At 27.0% G+C, this 19732-nt stretch overlaps 3 protein-coding genes across 6 annotated transcripts in view; 2 read left to right on the top strand and 1 right to left on the bottom strand.

The window, feature by feature from the left end:
- The first annotated feature begins 2771 nt into the window (after positions 1–2771).
- Positions 2772–6708, top strand: LOC100863396 (kanadaptin). The gene is made up of 6 exons (XM_003691235.4): positions 2772–3670; positions 4709–4980; positions 5066–5208; positions 5400–5560; positions 5640–6002; positions 6092–6708. Exons 1-6 carry the CDS (start codon positions 2945–2947, stop codon positions 6467–6469), a joined length of 2043 nt encoding a protein of 680 aa, XP_003691283.2. The 5' UTR covers positions 2772–2944; the 3' UTR covers positions 6470–6708.
- Positions 6709–13130, top strand: LOC100866484 (uncharacterized). Of its 4 annotated transcripts, none has more exons than XM_003691117.4 (7): positions 6709–7034; positions 7165–7419; positions 7783–7926; positions 8020–8129; positions 8208–8337; positions 8437–8515; positions 12992–13130. In XM_003691117.4, exons 2-7 carry the CDS (start codon positions 7371–7373, stop codon positions 13014–13016), a joined length of 537 nt encoding a protein of 178 aa, XP_003691165.2. In that variant the 5' UTR covers positions 6709–7034; positions 7165–7370; the 3' UTR covers positions 13017–13130. The 4 variants fall into 4 exon arrangements, with proteins under 4 accessions (XP_003691165.2, XP_086763933.1, XP_012350922.2 ...); XM_086907807.1 differs by lacking the exon at positions 12992–13130 and adding an exon at positions 8689–8810; XM_012495468.3 differs by having other exon boundaries at positions 6908–7034; positions 7343–7419.
- Positions 8799–19732, bottom strand: part of LOC100865576 (roundabout homolog 2) — a 49413-nt gene continuing 38479 nt past the window's right edge. The window contains 9 exon segments of the mRNA XM_086907805.1: positions 8799–13066; positions 13154–13950; positions 13952–15201; positions 15323–15661; positions 15817–16047; positions 17138–17659; positions 17746–18026; positions 18119–18385; positions 18768–18898. Of these exon segments, the coding sequence (XP_086763931.1) occupies positions 12888–13066; positions 13154–13950; positions 13952–15201; positions 15323–15661; positions 15817–16047; positions 17138–17659; positions 17746–18026; positions 18119–18385; positions 18768–18898 (3997 nt within the window). The 3' untranslated portion in view covers positions 8799–12887.

Genomic DNA, 19732 nt, shown 5'->3' with positions numbered 1-19732 from the left:
TGAATAGATTTTTTATCATATATGTTAATGAATAAATAAATGAAGTTTTCCATCTATTGAACCATGAAATATTACGTATATTGAGCAATATTAACTTGATTTTTATAGAAGAGAATTGTCATATTAAATGCAATCTGGAATTAATTTGTTGTTGATGTATTATATTGCTGTGCATTATATAAATTATATTATTCAAGTTAAAGGAATTATTAAGAAATTGTTAAGATATCATTATCCATTAGAATCTGTATTTTTTCTCTTGATATACAGGAAAAACTAATTTTTTCTATAATTATTTATTTAATTTACTATTAAGTATTTGTATTTGCAATTGTTAGTAAAATTGTCTTTGTTTTTAAAACTTTTTTTTTCCAGAAGTAAATAATATTTGTATAGTGATTTTTTAAAATCTTCTATAAAAATTTAGAATATTTCTATTTTTTTTTCTGGATTTAATTTCTTAGGTGTTTGCTATTTCTTTTTTATAAGTTTATCAATCATTAATTTCAATATCTATTCATTTTTTGAAGACTATTTTTCTTAATCTTATGAATTTGGAAGATAGATTATGAATGTAACTGATTGTATTTATTATATTTTTTTGGGATTATATATGCCTTCTTTCATTTTTTTTTATTAATATAATATATATTATATTTATTTTCGAGCTATAACTCAATATATGTATATTTTCATAATATTATATACATTTCTATTAGTAAAAAAATCAGAAAAAATAGATTATAATGTTGTTTGATAATAATTAGATATATATTTATATTTATGAGAATATTTATGTTATTTTGAATATTTGTTAAAAATATATATCAGAATATTTGTTAGATAAATCTTATTATTTTCCTTGTATAAAAATAATTTATTGTCATTTATGATTTTTGCTTATAGTGTTATTTGATGGACTTATTTTGCTGCAAATTGTTCCAGGCATTATGGGTTTGGGTTTTTAAATTCCCCAAAAGAAGTCATCTTAAGTTTTCTAATTAGATTATTTTAATTTTGAATTCTTATGAATGATAGAATATAACAAGCCATTATAATTACACTGAGATTTATTTTTATTTATATCATAAATATCTCTTATTTATAATGGAATTTTTAAAAATATTAAATTTGATTGCTTTTGATGTGTATTGTACCATCTATTTTAACTATTTGTTTAATTATGACAAGACAATTAATTCAACCAATTTATTTTTATTTTTAATATATGAAATTGTAATGTTTTATGTCTAGTAATAATAATAATAATCTTGCTTTTGATTGCTATGAAGATATTACAAATTTTATATGTTTATAAATCATAGATATCTACATTTCTGCAATCATGTTGAGAAATCAGAATTTTGTAACCAAAAATCTCAAAATAATTTTCTCTAAATTTTTTTTGATATTACAAAAAATATGTTGCATTGCTTCTTATTTATACAAAATTCATTATTAATTTATTATATATATAAAATTAAATAAAATAATATATATAAAATTAATTTCACAATTAAAATTATATATTATTATTATACATTATATATATTGTTATTATAATTATATATATAAATCTAATTATTTTTAAAACCTTTTTTTTTTAATTTAAAATGATATAATATTAAAGTTAATTCATATCTTATATGCTTCTTTTTTTTAAATTAACAATATTAGCAAAATTTATTTCAAAGACAATTTTATTATCAAAATCTTATATATAGAATATTTATAATTAATTTATAACATTATATATTTAATATATATTATAATATATTCTAAAAAAACTAATTGATAATTATTGAAAGGAAAAATTAATAAATATATTTAATAAAATATCTAAAATCTAAAATATAAATATAAAATATAAATATAATATAAATCTAAAATATTTAAAAATCTAAAAACTTGAATCTCTATAATTCGTATCTATAAATCTATGACTTTGTCTATTCTATTTCATTTTATTGCCAAAATTTCTAAAGTAGAAATAAATCTTTAACTCGATTATTTATCATATATTTATATAAATTATTTCTGAACTGGAATTTAGAATAGTTCTACAAGTTGGAATTTATTTATATAAGTCCAATTTTTATTATTGTTACCTTTTCCTAATTCAAAAATTATGATTATATGTCACATGAAAATCAATCATTCAAAACGAAAAAGAAAATAACAAATCAATATCTCTACTTTTTATTTTTTGATCATGTGGCACATTTATGAAAATTTTTTTATGTCAATTTTATAATTATATTATATATAATTATATTATAATTATATTATAATTATATTATATATATTACATATTTATATGTTTATGCAACAAATAATTTACATTTAAAGTTTAAATTTTCTCTTCTTTAAACCAATTGTAATCAGAATATTATTAATTTATATATAAAGATTTTGTATGTCGAATCTTCGTTTGTTAAATTTATTTTATTCAAAAATTTCGATATATCGAAATCTCTAAAAATTCAGTTCTTTTCTTGTTCGAGATAAAACTCGGGTTATCGAATTAAAAGAAGTTATCAATCATAAATATTCATATTTCTTAAAAAATAATAATTTTATTGGTTCAAGCAAAAATATTAAATATTTGTTATCTAATTCTTATCCATATTGAAATTTTGAAACTTAAAAAAAAATATTATTAAATTATCAAATATCACGAGATCACAAAAAAGAATTAATTACATACACATCGATAAAGTTAAAATTAAATAAGTTAGATGGCATAGTAATCGCCATCTCTTATATCTTCTAAAGCATATCTGCTATTTTATATTTAATCTATGATTATACTTAGTTGAACGATAGTTTAAATCCTACGAATTTAAAATTTGGTTAGGAAAATTCTTATGCATTTTTAATGATAATTTTTAAAAAATTTTAATATTTGTCTCTTTTTGTTTTCTGTTTATGTAAAATAAAAATAATGGAAATTGGATCAAACGAATTTGAATCAAGGAATTGTTTAAACGATGGTGAAGAAAATGTACAAAATGAGATAAACAATGAAAAAATATTATCTGTTAATAAAACGTCTATTTCTTCTGATACATCGCAAGAAAACACAATTTCAATAAAAGATAATATCGTAACTTTTAAGAAACCAACTGTATTAATTGGTCCAAAACGTTCTGGATCGGTACATAAAATTTCAAAAACATCTCTTTCAACAGATACGTGTTTACGTGAAAATAATGATCATTCAGATCGTGACAAATCTCAAGAACATTTACAAGATTGTTCATATAGAGAACCACTATGGGGAGGAAAGCCAAAAGAAAATTATAAAATGGAAGTACTAAAATCTGGTGTCATTGTTGAAACGATTTCACTCAATGAACAAAGTTTTTATGTTATTGGACGTTTACCCTCGTGTCATTTATCACTTGCACATCCTACTATTTCAAGATATCATGCAATTTTGCAATATAGATTAGAAGAAGACAATGAAAATGATAAAGGTTTTTATGTATACGACTTAGGAAGTACTCATGGTACTTTTTGGAATGGAAGTCGTATAAAACCTAATATTTATGTAAGAATACGTGGAGGTCATATGCTCAGATTTGGTTGTAGCCAAAGAAAATATATTTTACAAGCTCCGCCAGAAGATGAGGAAGAAGAATCTCAATATAGCTTGACAGAATTAAAGGTATTTATTATTTAATTTAAAGATTAAACTTTGATTCATGTTATTTTTTTTTAAATTTTTTTTATATAATCTAATAATTATTGATAAATATTACAAAATATAATAATTTTTAATGTTGAAATATATTTGTTTGAAAGTCAATTTATTAAAATTTAATTTAATTTTGCAATATTATATGGTTAATTGATTCAGAATTTATATTTATATATATTTAAATATATTTTTTTTGTCTTATGAGTCATGTTGCCAATATATAATAATAATATTTTATGCATTGAAAATAAATTATTAAAATGTTTGTAATATAAAGTTTAAAATAAATTTTAAATGATATAGGTATTAGAATATAATTTTTTGAAAGAATTGAATGGTTTTTTCTGAGTATTCTTTTGAAAATTTTTTTTTGAAAAATTTTTTTATAATTGCAATTTATCTAATTTGCCAAATTCTAAAGAAACAATTATTTGGAAAAATTATGAATATGATTTTCTATGTTTAAATAATTAATTGCCCTTAAAAATCAAATTATACAGAAAGTGAATAATTATATAGAAAGTATAATACTTTAGTGATTTTAATGAATTTAAAATATATATTTTTAAATATATTTTGAATAGATACATATATAAAATTCATATAAAATATGAAACTAATACTCACTATCATTGTAACTTTGATCATTGTAATTTATCATTATAATTTCATTCATTCAGATTGTCTTATATTTTATTTTCACATTCTAAGAATCTTAAAGATTTCTGAAATGTCTAAAAGATAAATCTAAATATAATAAAATATAATAAAGTTTGTATAATAAAGTACTACAAAATCTTAACATATAAATTTTAAATAAATAAATTTCAATATTAAAAATTATTATATTTTGTCTATGTTTATCAATAAAATTAAGCAAAAAAAATTGAAAAAAAATAATGTTTTGAATCAAAGTTTAATTAATTTAGAAATTTATTTCCTTAATGTTTTTTGTAAATAATTTGTTTTGTAAATAAATATGAAATAAAACAAAAAATATTTCAGGAAATGAGAGCATCTCAATTGCAAAAATATGAAAAAGAAAAAGCTGAAGAATCCAGTGAAGACAAAGAAAGTGAAGGCATTGACTGGGGAATGGGAGAAGATGCAGAGGAAGAAACAGATTTACAAGAAAATCCTTATGCTTCTTTTGCAGATGAAGATTTAATTTTAGAAGATCCTAAGAAAACTCTAAGGGGGTGGTTTGAAAGAGAAGGATATGATCTTCATTATCAAGTAGAAGAAAAAGGATTTGGACAATTTTTGTGTTGGGTAGAGTAAGTATAGAGTCATATATGATTTATATGTTTTTAATTATATTTATAAAAATATCTTAAATAATATAATATGGAAAATATTTAGTCTTCCTACTGAAGATATTGTTGGTCATTCAATGAGAGCAGAAGCTCTTGTTAAAGGTAAGAAGAAAGAAGCAGTTATACAGTGTGCACTTGAAGCTTGTAAGATATTGGATAGATATGGATTATTAAGGCAAGCAAATCATGGTAAGAACAATATTCTACAATCTTTATAATAATTTATTATAAATTAATAATTATTATAAAGATTAATAATTTTTATTAACAATTAAGAACATTATAATTTTTTTATTATATTTGTTATTGAAACGTATTAAAAATAACTTATGAAAAAACTTATAATTCTTATTTCATTTTGATGATTAATTCAATTATAGAAGCAAAAAAAAGGAAAACAAGAAATTGGGAAGCAGAAGATTATTATGATTCGGATGAAGATAATTTTTTAGATAGAACAGGATCAATAGAAAAAAAGCGTGAACAGAGAATGCGACTAGCTGGAAAATTAGAGCAAAAAGTAGAAACATATGATTCATTAGTGAGTTGAATTGTATTATTTTCTATTTTATAATTTAAAAATAGATAAAAACAAAAATTTTATTGTATTGTTATTATAGCTTGAAAAACATAAGGAAGTTACAGAAAAAATAACACATTTATCAACTTCAATTCAAAATTGGCAAAATGCAAATACTACAAAAATTGATACAACTGAAGAGGATGCATTAGATGCTTTTATGTCAAGTTTAAATTCGTTTGCTTTAACTAAAAATGATATTGCTAAAATGAAGTTAGAATTACAAAATCTTCAAAAAGAAGAGTCAAATTTAATTAAATTATTAAACTTGACACAGCCAGCAAATTTACCTAGTCTTTCTTCTACAAATTATAGTACAGATGCACATACAGACGTGACTGTTATGAAAAAAATACCTTCTGAAACAAAGAAAATTCACAGTTCATTAATTCGTCATAAAAAGGTAAGTAAATATTTATTTTCAATTTCATTTAATATTATTTTTTATTATATATATATTATTTACATTAATTTAATGAAATAATTATATAGGAAAAACAAACAAATCAACATGAAAATACACTTAGTAAATTACATGTATCAAACATAACAATGGAAACAGAATGTATAGAAGAAGTTGATAGTGACGATGAATCAACTTCTAATTTATCTCATAATGAATTATGTAACAAAAATGTTGAATTACAACAATCTAATAATACTATTGCTAGTGTTAAAAATGAATCTTCTGAGAAACATGAAGAACAGCACAAGCATAAAACACAAAAAACTGAAGTAACGAAGAAACATCGACAAAAACAACAAAAAATATATTGTGACCAAGATACGGATAATTATTCGACATGGATTCCTCCATCAGATCAAGCAGGAGATGGAAAAACAAGTCTCAATGAAAAATATGGTTATTGAAATTTAATTTGAATAATAATGTTAACTGAATAATATATTGCATTATCATAATATTTTTTAAATTATGATTTTAATTAAAATTAATATTGTAAATATTGTATAATATTTATTATCAATTTACGATATGTTATAAATATACAGTATTATATGATATATTTATTTTATAATAATTTATTGTACATAAATTATTGATTGAAAGTTTGGAATTAAAAATAAAAATCAGATTAGAATTTTGTTAATATAATAAATTTTTTCATATAAAATTTATCATATCAATGTAAGTAAAATTATTATTTATATTACATTATTATATTAATACAAGATTCTATGTAGCTACAATGATACAATGTTTATAAAATTTCAAGTAGTGTATATTTTAATGTAAATTTATGTATAAGTGGTTAAGTTTCGATATTCGATACATCGATCGATTATTACGTATATTTCGATGTATCGATCGATTTTTACGTTCCATTATTATATACATTTTGTGATTCATGATGACGTTTAGAATAATTGATTGGATCACAAATGAAGTTTATGTATAGATAAAATATTAAAAGAGGTGAAATAAAAAATATATAAATTAAGTGATCAATATTCTTTTTTACTCTTTACATATTTAACAATTTTTTTAATTGTATTATTAATTATTAATCTTGTTGATTTATAAACAATTATAATTTTTATTACAGTTGTACATTTTATTAAATAAAATTCAAGTGAACATATAATACAATCATAATTGGATAGTAACAAAAATATTTTTCATATATAAACAAACTTATTAAACACTTCATTGTAGTGTTTATTAAAACTGGTTCAAAGATCTCTATAGCTTAAAATCTATATATATTATTATTAAAATCACAGGTACAAAATTACGAAGCAGAAGTAAAAAATGGATTATTTTAACGGAAATGAATTTGAAATATCTTATTTTAGAACAAGTACGTACGTATGTAAAATATATGAAAAAAATATACAAAAACATAACCTAAATAAGGACTAAGATTTTTCTTTTTTATTAAATTTCACTTATTATAATATTTATCTTAATAAATATTAATAATAAAAAAAAATAATTTATTTTATATAATGATTTTATTATTAAATAATAATTTATATTTTTTATTTAGTTGAAAAAGATTATAATCAAATATTTGGTTTTATATTCATAAATATACAATAAAAAAATATAATTATATAAAATGATTCGTTAATTATTATTTATAAATTAATCAAATTAATATATTTTCATATAAATTTTAATCTTATAATTTAATATAATTATATCTTAAAAATTGCCATAGTATGGAGTGCTATTGCATCTATTGGATGGTATTTAGTTGCAATTGGAATCTCATTTTGGTTTGCATCTCCTTATATTCGAGAGAAATATTTAAATTGGAAACTAAGAAGGGATGAATTTGAATATGCAGCAAAATATCGTAAAAGTAAATAAACATACATATTATTATCTAAAATATATAAAGACTATAATAAATATAAAAATACTTAATATACTTAATAATACTTATTATATATAGATCCAGATCTCTTGCAAGCAAGATTATTAGGTTTGGAAGCTTCAAGACAAAGGATGCAAGAGGAATATTATCAGAAATGTGCCATGTTAACAGAAGAAAAGGGAAAAGAAGTAAATTATAAATATTGATTTTAAATATGATAAAATATTTTCTAATTATTAATAAAAAATATTTGTTCTATATTTTAGCAGAAAGAAAAGATAAAAGAAACATCAAAATTGACTTTGGACATTTGGAACAATGTCTTAGACTCTAGACTAGGAAAGAAAAATAATGATTCTCCTTTTACAGAGAAGAAACACAAGTCATTAAGAGAAGGTAAATATAGATTTTTTTTAATTAAAATTAAATGAAAGATATAGAAAATAAAATCAATAATCAATTGATATACTCAATTGTTACATTTGCTAATTACAGAATATAATCCATTAATGGGTGATGGTTCTAGAGGATATAGACCACCTAAGCGCTCTTGTTGCAAAAAGGGAGGTTGCGGGTAATTATATATAAACTTAATCAATAGAATTTGATATTCTATCGATGAAACAAAATTATAAGTAATTACTAAAATATTATGTTTTGTTATAATAAAGTTATAAACTTATTAAACATGAATTTTATGATACTCTAAAATTATTTTTCATTTTCCTCTTTGTTATTTTGCTGCAGTTTGTTAAAATGAAAGAAAATAGGATAAGAGGAAATATGTATATAATCATCTTTTTTTTCATTAAATTGTCGGGAATTATTGTTAAAAAAAGTTAATAAAATACACGAGGTTTTCAACGTCACTTTTTCTTTGTTTTTATTAATAATCGTTACTCGTATATTATGTAACGTTTTCGTATATCGCTTTATATGTATATGTAGTACTTGACAATAATAATTATTACTTTTAAATTATCTACATTTGTGCGCGCGTGTTCGCCTGTATGCGTATGTTACTAGTCTGCATCAATTTTATTAGCATTATTTTTCTTTTCAATTATGTGATCAAAATGGACAATCACTCGCGTTTGTCTCATAATAAATAAGTTATTGCCTACGAAAACGCTTACGAACGAACGATTTCTGTTTTTTTCATGCGCTTTATTTACAAAACGTAAAGAAGATTTATGCTAAATCACTTATCAGCCTTTGTGTTTAAATTTAGACCTAATTGTAAGACCTAAAAAATGCAAGTAAGATTAAAACTTGTCGAATCGCCTTGTTCGGAACGTTTTATTAGATCTCTCGATCTAAAAGTTAATGATATGACGATTAGTGCGGTGTGACTACAAAATATTTTGTTATTCTACATTAACGTCGATAATTTTCATCTGCCATAGAACAAAACGTCCAATTTTCGTAAGAGACTATTCAGCTATTGGCAGTGATTGATAAATCACTTACGAAAATTTCGTAAAATTTCTACGAACATAATTCAGTTCTCGAGAATTACATTCAATTTGGTTATATTTCACAAACGGAAAAACACCGATCTGTTCCTCGTGTATCCCGTTCCCTATTTTAATTTTCCGTTCCTTGTTAGATAATTTAAATGATTAAATGCAGATGAGCGCAAGAACAAGCGTATAAGCATAGGAGTAATTTACGTAGAAATTAATTAAAGTTATGGGCAATACGCTGATACAGGATGATAAGAAACAATAAAACGATGATAGGTGGAATTGAAAACGAGGTTGTATTATTGGTGATAAGGATAAAATTAAAAATAAAAACGGACACTATACGCGGAAAAAAAAAATTCGTATGTAAATATCCCGATCCGTACGCGATCTTTTTTATTTTTGTCCAACTCGAAGGAGGGTTACGCGTAATATGATACAAACAGTATGAACCATCGTAACAATCGTGCAAATATGAGAAACTATAAAAATAACATCATTACTTTTTTCGTTTTGCAAATTGATAGGATGGTTCAGAATAACGCCAAGAATCGTTCACTCGCGATTCTATCGTGTAAACGAAAGTATCACGAGTTGTCGATCTTGGACGCGAAATATTTTCAGTATCTAAGTAAGTAACTACTATCGATCGAATTTTCCCGTATCGCGGGGAATTTCGAGTGCGAATTTATATATACAGATTTGGAGGTGTTTGTTTGTTCTCCCAAAAAATCTATGTGCCTATAGAACGACCATTTACCAGTCATTGAAGTCCGACGAAGTTTGGCAAACTCAGCGTACAATCTAAACAGACTATCAGAGATAGTTCAGATATTATTACGGTGAATACTTAAAATATACGTTCTACGTAGCTACGTTTCTCTCTCTCTCTCTTTCTCTCGGTCGAATTTTATCGTAAACATCCTACAAAAACGAATGTTTTTCCTTTTCTTTTAATTTGTTAATTATAAGTTTTTTTTTTTTTTTTTTTTGTTTTGCTTCTCATCTTTCTGGATGGATTATACTTGTATCTATACGTGCTACGGATTTACCAATTTCATTTGCGAACCTTCACTCGCGCGAGTAATTTATACATATATCTATATTACATCAAATCGTATTTCCACATTTGGTGTACGTGGTCTTCCGGAATTATGACATTCGGCAGTGCGTTTAGTGTTAGTATTCGTTATTCTATTTTGACGTAACACTTGTTAATAAATATTTAACGACCGCCGACTTACGATCTTTCCTTGCTTAAAAGAACAAACTAATTTTAATGAATTTGAGCGATTATTACGACGAGTGTCTTTTACTCAATCTCAATTTATTATTAAGTATTATTAAAACTATCATTACGTTGCCTCGTAATGAATTTTTTCGCAAAAAGAACAGATCGAAATGATGATTTGAAAAAGTAATCGAACCAATAATTTGATTTAATTTGAAATTTTATATTATTCAAGATTGTTTTAATTTCTATATCTATTTTTATATTTTTCTTTGATTTAAAATTGGCGAATGATTATACATAGATGAATCATTTTGATTATATGCCATATTTTATATTTATTTTATTTGGATGAATTGAACGAACGAATAAATTGAATCTAGATCAATACGGATTTTTTATTTTTTTGAGATTTGTGGCAAAAGACATTGGTCGATGATTACTCTTGACTGTTTCAATTGCTTTTAGAGAAAAAAAAAAAAAAAAGAATAAGCTTGTACACGCATATATACACACGTACATAAGCATACGTATGCATACATTCATACATTCATACATACATACATACATACATACAAAAATTGCTCGATATGATATAATACTTCTTGCGCATCAGTCATGATTTCAATAATTTTTTGCCGCATGTACCCTTAACAGCTATACGTATCGTTTAAGAAAAATCACGTGGCGATTGCTTCGCATTCACGCGACGAAGTTATAGAGTTTTTCTTACCACTTAGGAACGTTTTATTCGAAAAATAATACAATCGCGCGAAACGTTTGAGTGGCGAAAATCTAAAATCTTTGAAAAATAAGTCACGCCACTTTAAGATTAACGAAAATTATCGCACGCGTGTGTACGCCGGATCATATTTCATAAACATTTCCTTCTCGTCGTACGTTTATGTGATTTTGCATCCTATCCGCTGTTTGTTGTCAAGTCTTATGGTCGTCCAATGTGTACATTTTCTATGGCAGTGGATATATATATATATATATATATTGAGCAAATAATAAAAAATTGAATAACTGAAAAAAATCATTCGTTATTTCTTATTTATCGAAAATATCGCAAAAGTATTATATATACGCAGTCACATTGAAACGCAGAATTCACATTCATTTATACTAGACCTAAAAAAAAGAACTGATAATTATTAAGAATAAAAATAGCATTGAGTCCAATAATCTTAAAATATATTGCCTATAGAAATATTCTGAAGAACTTTTTCTTATACACATAATTGTTCAGTTTCAAAGATATTTTATTTGAATTAGATTAGATATACAAAACTATAGTTTCAATTATTTAAAACTTTAAATGAATAAAAGTAGAGTATTTCACAGCATATTTCAAAGCATATTTTCAATGATAAGTTTTTGAATATGGCTGTATTAAAAATATAAATTATTATAATGCATTATAATATATATACATTTTTAATTTTTTGTATTGACATAGGCAATAGTTTAATCTAATTCAATCAATAACTTTTATTAATTAAGTAAAAAATGATCTAAATCTAAGCTTCTATTTCATTTTTTCAAAAATTAATATTAATTAAGCTAAAGAAACATATCTATAATAAATAGATCCATATTAAAATCAAATTATAATATAATTTAATCCAATAACTATAATAACTTATGGAAATCTGCATAATTTTAATGAAAAATTTTTGTTAATAATTAACATTTTTTGAAGAATAGAAATAATTAATCTTTTGAAACTTAATTAAGAGAATGATCTTTATAATATATATTATAGAGCTAATTCCTCTGAACTGTGTGGCATATTTATTTATATGCAATATAAAAAATATTCTTTTGACATCTTGGAAACTAAGATCGAGCAATGATTATACGAATAAAGAAAACTCATTCAAAATATTAAATTTTGACAACATATTTCAAAGTTATTGACATCGCTATTATATTCTCTTCAATAATTATCATAACTTATGCAAATGAGATTAAATAGATCCACCGGGAAGAAAAGATAAAATGAAAGCAGTTCGCATATCGTAGATAGAAAGAAGAAGAAAACGCGACAAGGATTAAGGAATATCACGGTTAACAGTTATTAATGTTTGGAAATATTGAGGACGTGATTAGCCCGCAAAAGGTACTTTAAGACTGTTCGCGATATTGTCGCGCGAGACGGCTACGATTCGTTGCGATCGAAGTCAATTGTTTCACATTATTTCACATTGGTAAATATTACCAGGGATCGATATCATTTCGTAAAATTAGCCATCACGAAAGTCGGCCGGCCGACTACACTCTATAGGAGCATTCGAATTTCCACCACCTACAAAAACGTTATTCAACTTGTTGTATCTTTGACTTCCAGAACTGCTGACCGTATTCGAGGCTGAGGAATTGTGCTGAGGATAGCCGCCGATTCTCGAGAAGCTAGGCACTTTATCTGAAAGAGAATAAAAGGGAATAAAAGAGATATCGATAATTGAATCTTAGGACGAGAGACAAAAGTGTAAATTTATATAACCCCAACCTTTTCCACGGTTATGCCTCGACCTTTCTTGCGAGCTAACGCTTCCAGATTGCCTCGGGGGAATACAGGAATAATTACTATCACCGCTACTATAAGTCGGCGATGCAGTTCTGGTATTTCTTCTACGTGGGCTCCTGCCATTTCTATTTCGAGATCCTGTTTTACCATGAAGACAATTCACCGATGACGAAGCGAATTGATCGTTGTAGTCGATTGTGTTCCCATAGAGGCAACTAGATTCTGAACAGGAACAACAAATATCCGAGTGTGCGTTTGAATCGCAAGATTTTCTATCCCATTCATCATTCTCGGCCTGATAATGGTTCTCCGTCGGATAATTATCTTCATCGTTTCGTCGATAAATTTCTTCATTTGCCATCGATCGTTCCGATCGAGAATCCGCTCGATTCACGTGACTGTACGTAGAATCGTAATCTTCTAACGGCGAATCATTTCGTTGACCATACAAAAGAGAACCACTCTCATATTCGTTTTCTTGATTTCCTTTATACGATTCGTAACAATCGAATGACTGTGGGAATATAGGCAGTGCTGGTGGATTCGTTTGTGGGGGCAAACTTGTATATCTGCTCTGCTGATGAACGTTGTTTTGTGAATTTTCGAAAGATTGCGATTGTTGACCCGAACTATTCCAAATTGTATCCGAGCCTCCTAAATTGTTCATTACTCTAGTTGGTGGACTAGGCGGGCTTTGTGAATTTCTCGATCCAGAACCGGAACCAGATCCACCACCGCCGCCACTGCCACTACCACCACCACCACCACCACCACCACCACCCTCCTGCACTTCCAGAACCTAAACCAGAGCCAGAACCTGAATTCGAGCTCGTATTTAAACCTAATCCCAAAGCTAATCCTGCACCCGCCATTAGGTCTAAATCATTTTGTCTTTCAATGCTTCTCTTCCCCAGATGAGGACTAAATGCAGTTTGATGTTGATATTGTTGTTGTTGTTGTTGTTGTTGCTGCTGCTGTTGATGCTGGTAATGATGTTGATGCTGATATTGATGTTGAATTTGATGCGGATGATGATGATGATGGTATTGATATTGATGTTGGTGCTGATGATGCGTATGCGAATGTGTTCTGGAGGAACCCAGCGATCCTTCGAACGAGGGTGGATGTTCTGGTGGTGGTGGTAGCATATCGCACCAATTTGGAGGTTGATTTTCATTCGGTAACGGCATTCTATATTGATGACCCGCTCTTCTTTGTGCTTCCGTATTATCATCTGCATTGTAAACGCTACTTGCATTGTCGCTGCTCGGTGACACGGTTGATTTGTTTCTATCTAAATTTGAATCTAAACTGGAATAATCGGGCTTGAGACAGGAGTCGCTCGAATTCGATTTTCGACCGGTGGTTTCCACCGAGTCTGGACTGCGAGCAGGCATGCAAAGCGTAGTCGTCGCGTATGGTTCTGGTGGCGCTTGCAATTGCTTTCGGGTATTGTAAAACGTCGTTAAATTAACTTCAGCGTATTCTGAGCCAGTCATTCCAACGATTCCAGGTGGGAGACCGATTTGATTTTGATTACTCAATAATTTCGTTTCGCAATCCTTATCAGTGGAGGATGCTTGGAGAGTATTAGTGGGTCTCCAGCCACGCTCCAGCCACAGAGTATCTTTGTTCAATTGACAAATGTCATTAGCTGTGCCAACAGGAACGTTCAAGTGACCGAGTTGTTTACTCATCGCTTGTCTTCGTCTAACGTAAACGGCGCCCAATAAAGCGGCAATAACGGTTAGCACGACTGTTATCATTAAAATCAGAAACCAGGTTTCACTAACAACAGAAGCGTTTCTTTGACTGGGATCCGTTCGTGGTGGCAACTGCGTTAATTGTCCTGGATCCATGTTTAAAATAGTTGGATTGGAAAACGGTCCTTGACCCACGCGAGTATATCCGGCAACACGTGCTGTATAAAGACCACCTGTCGTCAAACTGTTGATAATCACTGACGTCGTCGATGCATTTAAAGACATCTGTCCCAGAATCTTGTTACTACTATTGCTCTTGATTTGAATCTGTCGAGGAAAAACAATTTCAACTCGATTGTCAGAAAAGCATAAAAGAATGAAAGACGTATGTAAGAAATTGTTGAAAATGAAAAAGAAAATCTAATATTCCGTTCATTATTTTAATTACCTTATATCCTAGTAATTGTCCGTTTTGTGTACTTTTCGGCGGAGGAGACCAACGAACGAATGCTGATGTAATATTTATCATTCCGACATGAACATTTTCAGGCGCCCCGGAAGGTATATCTTCCAGTGTTGTCGCTAGTTTTACATTGCTCGGCCTCCCTTCAATAGTCTTGAAAAAAGGAACTAGAAAAAACTCGTAACGTGTGTACTTGTTCAGGTTGGTCAACACGTAACTAGTTGCTCCGGCGTTCAGCACAGTGACCATTCGATATTCTGGTTTCTCGGATACTTCACGGTATCTTATATACAATCCTTCAACCAGATCAGCTGCTCCAAGTATCTAAATGTTTATAGGACAAATACAACATCGAGAAAAATTAATCGCAATACGAGAAAGAGATACAAGATTCGAGAATGTGAATATTTTAACCTTTCAAACAATATGTAATAGTCTCAATGTTATTTCAGCAATCATTTCAACACATATTTACTTACGTCCCAAACAATTTTCACACTGGTGCTACTTAAAGGTTGAACATCTTTCAAGTAAAGAATCTCACTGTTTAGACGATCTCTTGCGCGAATCAATTCAGTTTGAGGAATCGCGTGTTGATCAAGATTTGTAGTACGTGCAACATCCGAGAATGGACCAGGAACAGAAAGACCTTGATTATTTCGAGCACGAACAAGGAATACGTAACTCGTATCGGGTGTGAGATTTGTTACCTATAAAAAATAAGATTACGTTATTGTAATTAGTTGAAATAAGAAGATAGAATATTGTTTTTTTTAAATCTAATATATATATCTATATGATTGCTATTATAGATATATAAATATGATTATAATTACAAGTAATATCATTTTAAAAATTTAATTTCAATAAAAAAATAACAATATTTGTTTATATATATATATATATATATTTTTAATCAATGAATTATTATTTGAAAAGATCATTTTTTGTGATTGATAACCAAATTTTTTCTCTAAGCTTATCTAATGTTAATTTTGTGATTTGTATTTTATTGTTTTTAAAGATTTTATTGTTTAAGAAAATTTTGTAATATAAAAATAGATAATAGCGTTTTGATATTGAGTTAAAAAAATATGGCTAAATGGATTACAATATCAGTTACATTGTTTAATTTTTTCTATTAATGTCTTTGTTTTTATACATTATTATAATAAATAAAAACTTATTTGCAATTTTCTGATAATAATTGCTTGTTTATGTATATTATCTTTTATATTTAATTTTTTTAAACTATAATTTTGGTAATTTAATTTTATTTTAAATATGAATGATTCTTTCCAGCAACAATTATAGAAATTTTTTTATATGAAAAGAATTTCTTACATTATAAAAAATAAAAAAATTAAAAAAAATTTTTTTTTTATTTTATTATTAATTTAATATTAGAAAAGTTCTGTATTATTGTAGATTGAATATTATTCAATGAATATTTGATATATTATAATAATACCCATCATATATTAAATAAAACTAATAACTAATTAAAGCTAATTTAGTAATTGTATTATTATATTATCTTATAAAATCTTTTCTAATAAATGTTCAAAAATTATTTATTTCCATGAAATTTTTTGAATTTTACACACTTTAAAATACTTTTGTCCTTTTCATAATAATTTTATAGAATGAATAAATATTTCCTTATTGAAAATATACAATATAGGATAAATTTAGACAAATTCTAAAAATGAAAACTTTAATTCAATTCCAATTCTGTCATTAAGTTTTTTAAAACGATATTACTTATTAGATAACTTAACACATGCTTAATATCCTTACGGTATAAATATCATCTGTTATTTCTGTTCCAGCAACGATCCAGCTGGTCTTTGGATTTGTAGCAAAATATTCAACTGTGTAATCGATTATCTTGTTAGCACCTTCGTGTCCTGGACTCCAAGTGAGCGTGACCGTACTACTAGTAGTATTTACTATTCTTGGTTTACTTGGACTTTCGGGAAGTGTTGATATATCTGGTATAACGCTATGATAATTTGCTCCAGGACTAATCGTTAAACTAGCTATCCACGATGTATTCCCAGATTCGGAAGATGCAACGCACTTGTATATCCCGCTGTCGCTTAATTGAAGATTTTTTATAGAAAGAGTGCCGTTGCCAGCGATTGCAAATTTATTATCGCTACCGATTCGTACAAGTTCGTCCTCTTTATACCATCGGATTTTTGGGGTAGGTCGTCCAAATACACGGCACGGCATAGAAACGTCACTTTTCGGAGGCAATGTTTGATTCGTAGGCCCGATCTCGATTACAGGTGGTGGAACTTCTTCAACCGATGTAACCTGATGAATATTTCATATCAATTATCATGACCCGGGCGAATATCAAAAATAGAAAATTGAAGATTGGATGAAATACGATCGACTACCTGAAGAAAAACCGTGGCTGTGCTCGCACCAGCTTGACTGATTGCGCTGCAAACGTAGTGTCCTTCGTCTTTTCCAAGGACGCCCTTTATGTGCAAACTTCCATCGTCCGTGATTTTGTAACGACTTTGATATTCATTTCCAGGGAACATCAATTCTTGAGAACCTTCCCGGGTCCAAAAGATCGAAGGCTTTGGCGCGCCACGAGCCGCACAGGAAAACGAAACATTTGATCCGTTGCTGACTATCTCGTCTTTTGGAAAACTGCTGAATACTGGTCTCGCTGGAAAAATGAAAGAGTGTGAATAAAAAAGTAGGAAAAAAAAAAAAAAAAAAAAAAAACGAGAAAGGTATGTCATTTTTTTTTTTACTTACAATGTACTGTCAAAGTTGCACTCGCTGATATGGCACCGACACCGTTTTCAGCATCGCAAATATACGTTCCTTGATCCTGTGACGTCACTCTTTCGATTCGTAAACTTTTATCGTCCAAAATATGCGCTCGTCCAATTGGCATTTTCCCGTCGTTTCGTCGCCAAAGGATCTCGGGCGGAGGATCGCCGCCCACGCGGCAGGCGAATTCAGCAGTTTGGTCCGCTAAGATCGTTTGATTCGCAGGAGTTGACAAGAAGAATGGTTTCACTAAAGGCAAGTAGAAAAATATAAATCTACACGTGTCTAAAAATATATAAATCTGTCTATTTTTATGATATACACATAACGTAATGTAAGAACAATTTGGAGGATCGATTAGGGATTAAAACAGATATAAAAATTGAGGTTTATTTATTGTGTGTTACAAATAATGCTTATCTTAAATGAAATGAGAGTAATAAGTATTCTATTCTCGTTTCATCTAACGCGAGTTTAAATTATTTATAATTTAATAAATAATACTATTTTATGTATTTTTGCGTTTGTTTTGCCTTCTAAAATCGACTCTCCAAAAATATCCCTAAATATATTAATACCATAGTCACGAATATATTAATATACTGTTTTATTTAAACAGATATTTACTCACCGTGAACTGTCAATGTTGCCACTGCAGATTCTTTCACGCCTACCATGTTCTCAGCAACGCATTGATATTTTCCCTGATCCGTTTGCCGAACATCCGAAATCATCAAATTTCCTCCATCAACCAAAGTGATACTATAACAAAACAATATCGAGGAAATTTAAATATATGATATAAATGATATAATATAATTTTATGACACAAAATTTAAAATAAAATAAATGTACGAGGTAAACGAGGTAACTTGAACAATTTGAATATATTAGTTAGTTTTACTGGCAGGAAAAATGTTTTAGATAAAACTTGAATAGGATACAGAGAGAAGATAAATGCCACGTTAATGCTTTCTTTGCAAACGTATTATATGCCATATAAATATTGTATATAGATTTTATTTTATTTTTAAATGGAATCATATAATTTTCAATGGTTTCGAAAGATGTATATTTTAATATTAATATTAACGTAACTGTTTTCAATAATCATATGCATATCTATTTTATTTATATGTATATATCTATTTTCAATAAAAAAATTATCAGTTTAAGTTATTTTAACTTGAATTCTGTAAAATTTATCATATGGAAGACGGAAAAGACACGAATGTAAAATATGCATTTTAAAACGAAAATAATTGATAATGTTATAATTTTAATTATTGAAAATCATTAACGCCTTACAAACAGAAATAACGGCATTACTAGTAATGAAGAATGAAGAATAGCAATCAATATTATTATTTATCAAATTGTAAATTTATACGTATATTTTTACTTTCTTTATCTTTCAAACAATAACTTTTACAAGATTGATTACTTTTTAAATTGAATTTTTTTTATAATTAATAACATATCCCATAAATCACTACATTAAAAATTATACAAATCTACTTGAAAAGTAAGCTGATTTTCACATGATTTCTACATTTAAAAAAATTGAACGTTAAATTATATCTTTTTCTACAATTT

This window comes from Apis florea, unplaced genomic scaffold, assembly GCF_048593485.1.
Source record: "Apis florea isolate Af1SG1 unplaced genomic scaffold, ASM4859348v1 contig_2899_pilon, whole genome shotgun sequence".
Lineage (NCBI taxonomy): Eukaryota > Metazoa > Arthropoda > Insecta > Hymenoptera > Apidae > Apis > Apis florea.
The sequence above is the reverse complement of the archived record's forward strand: the minus strand, read 5'-3'. Positions and strand labels throughout refer to the sequence as shown.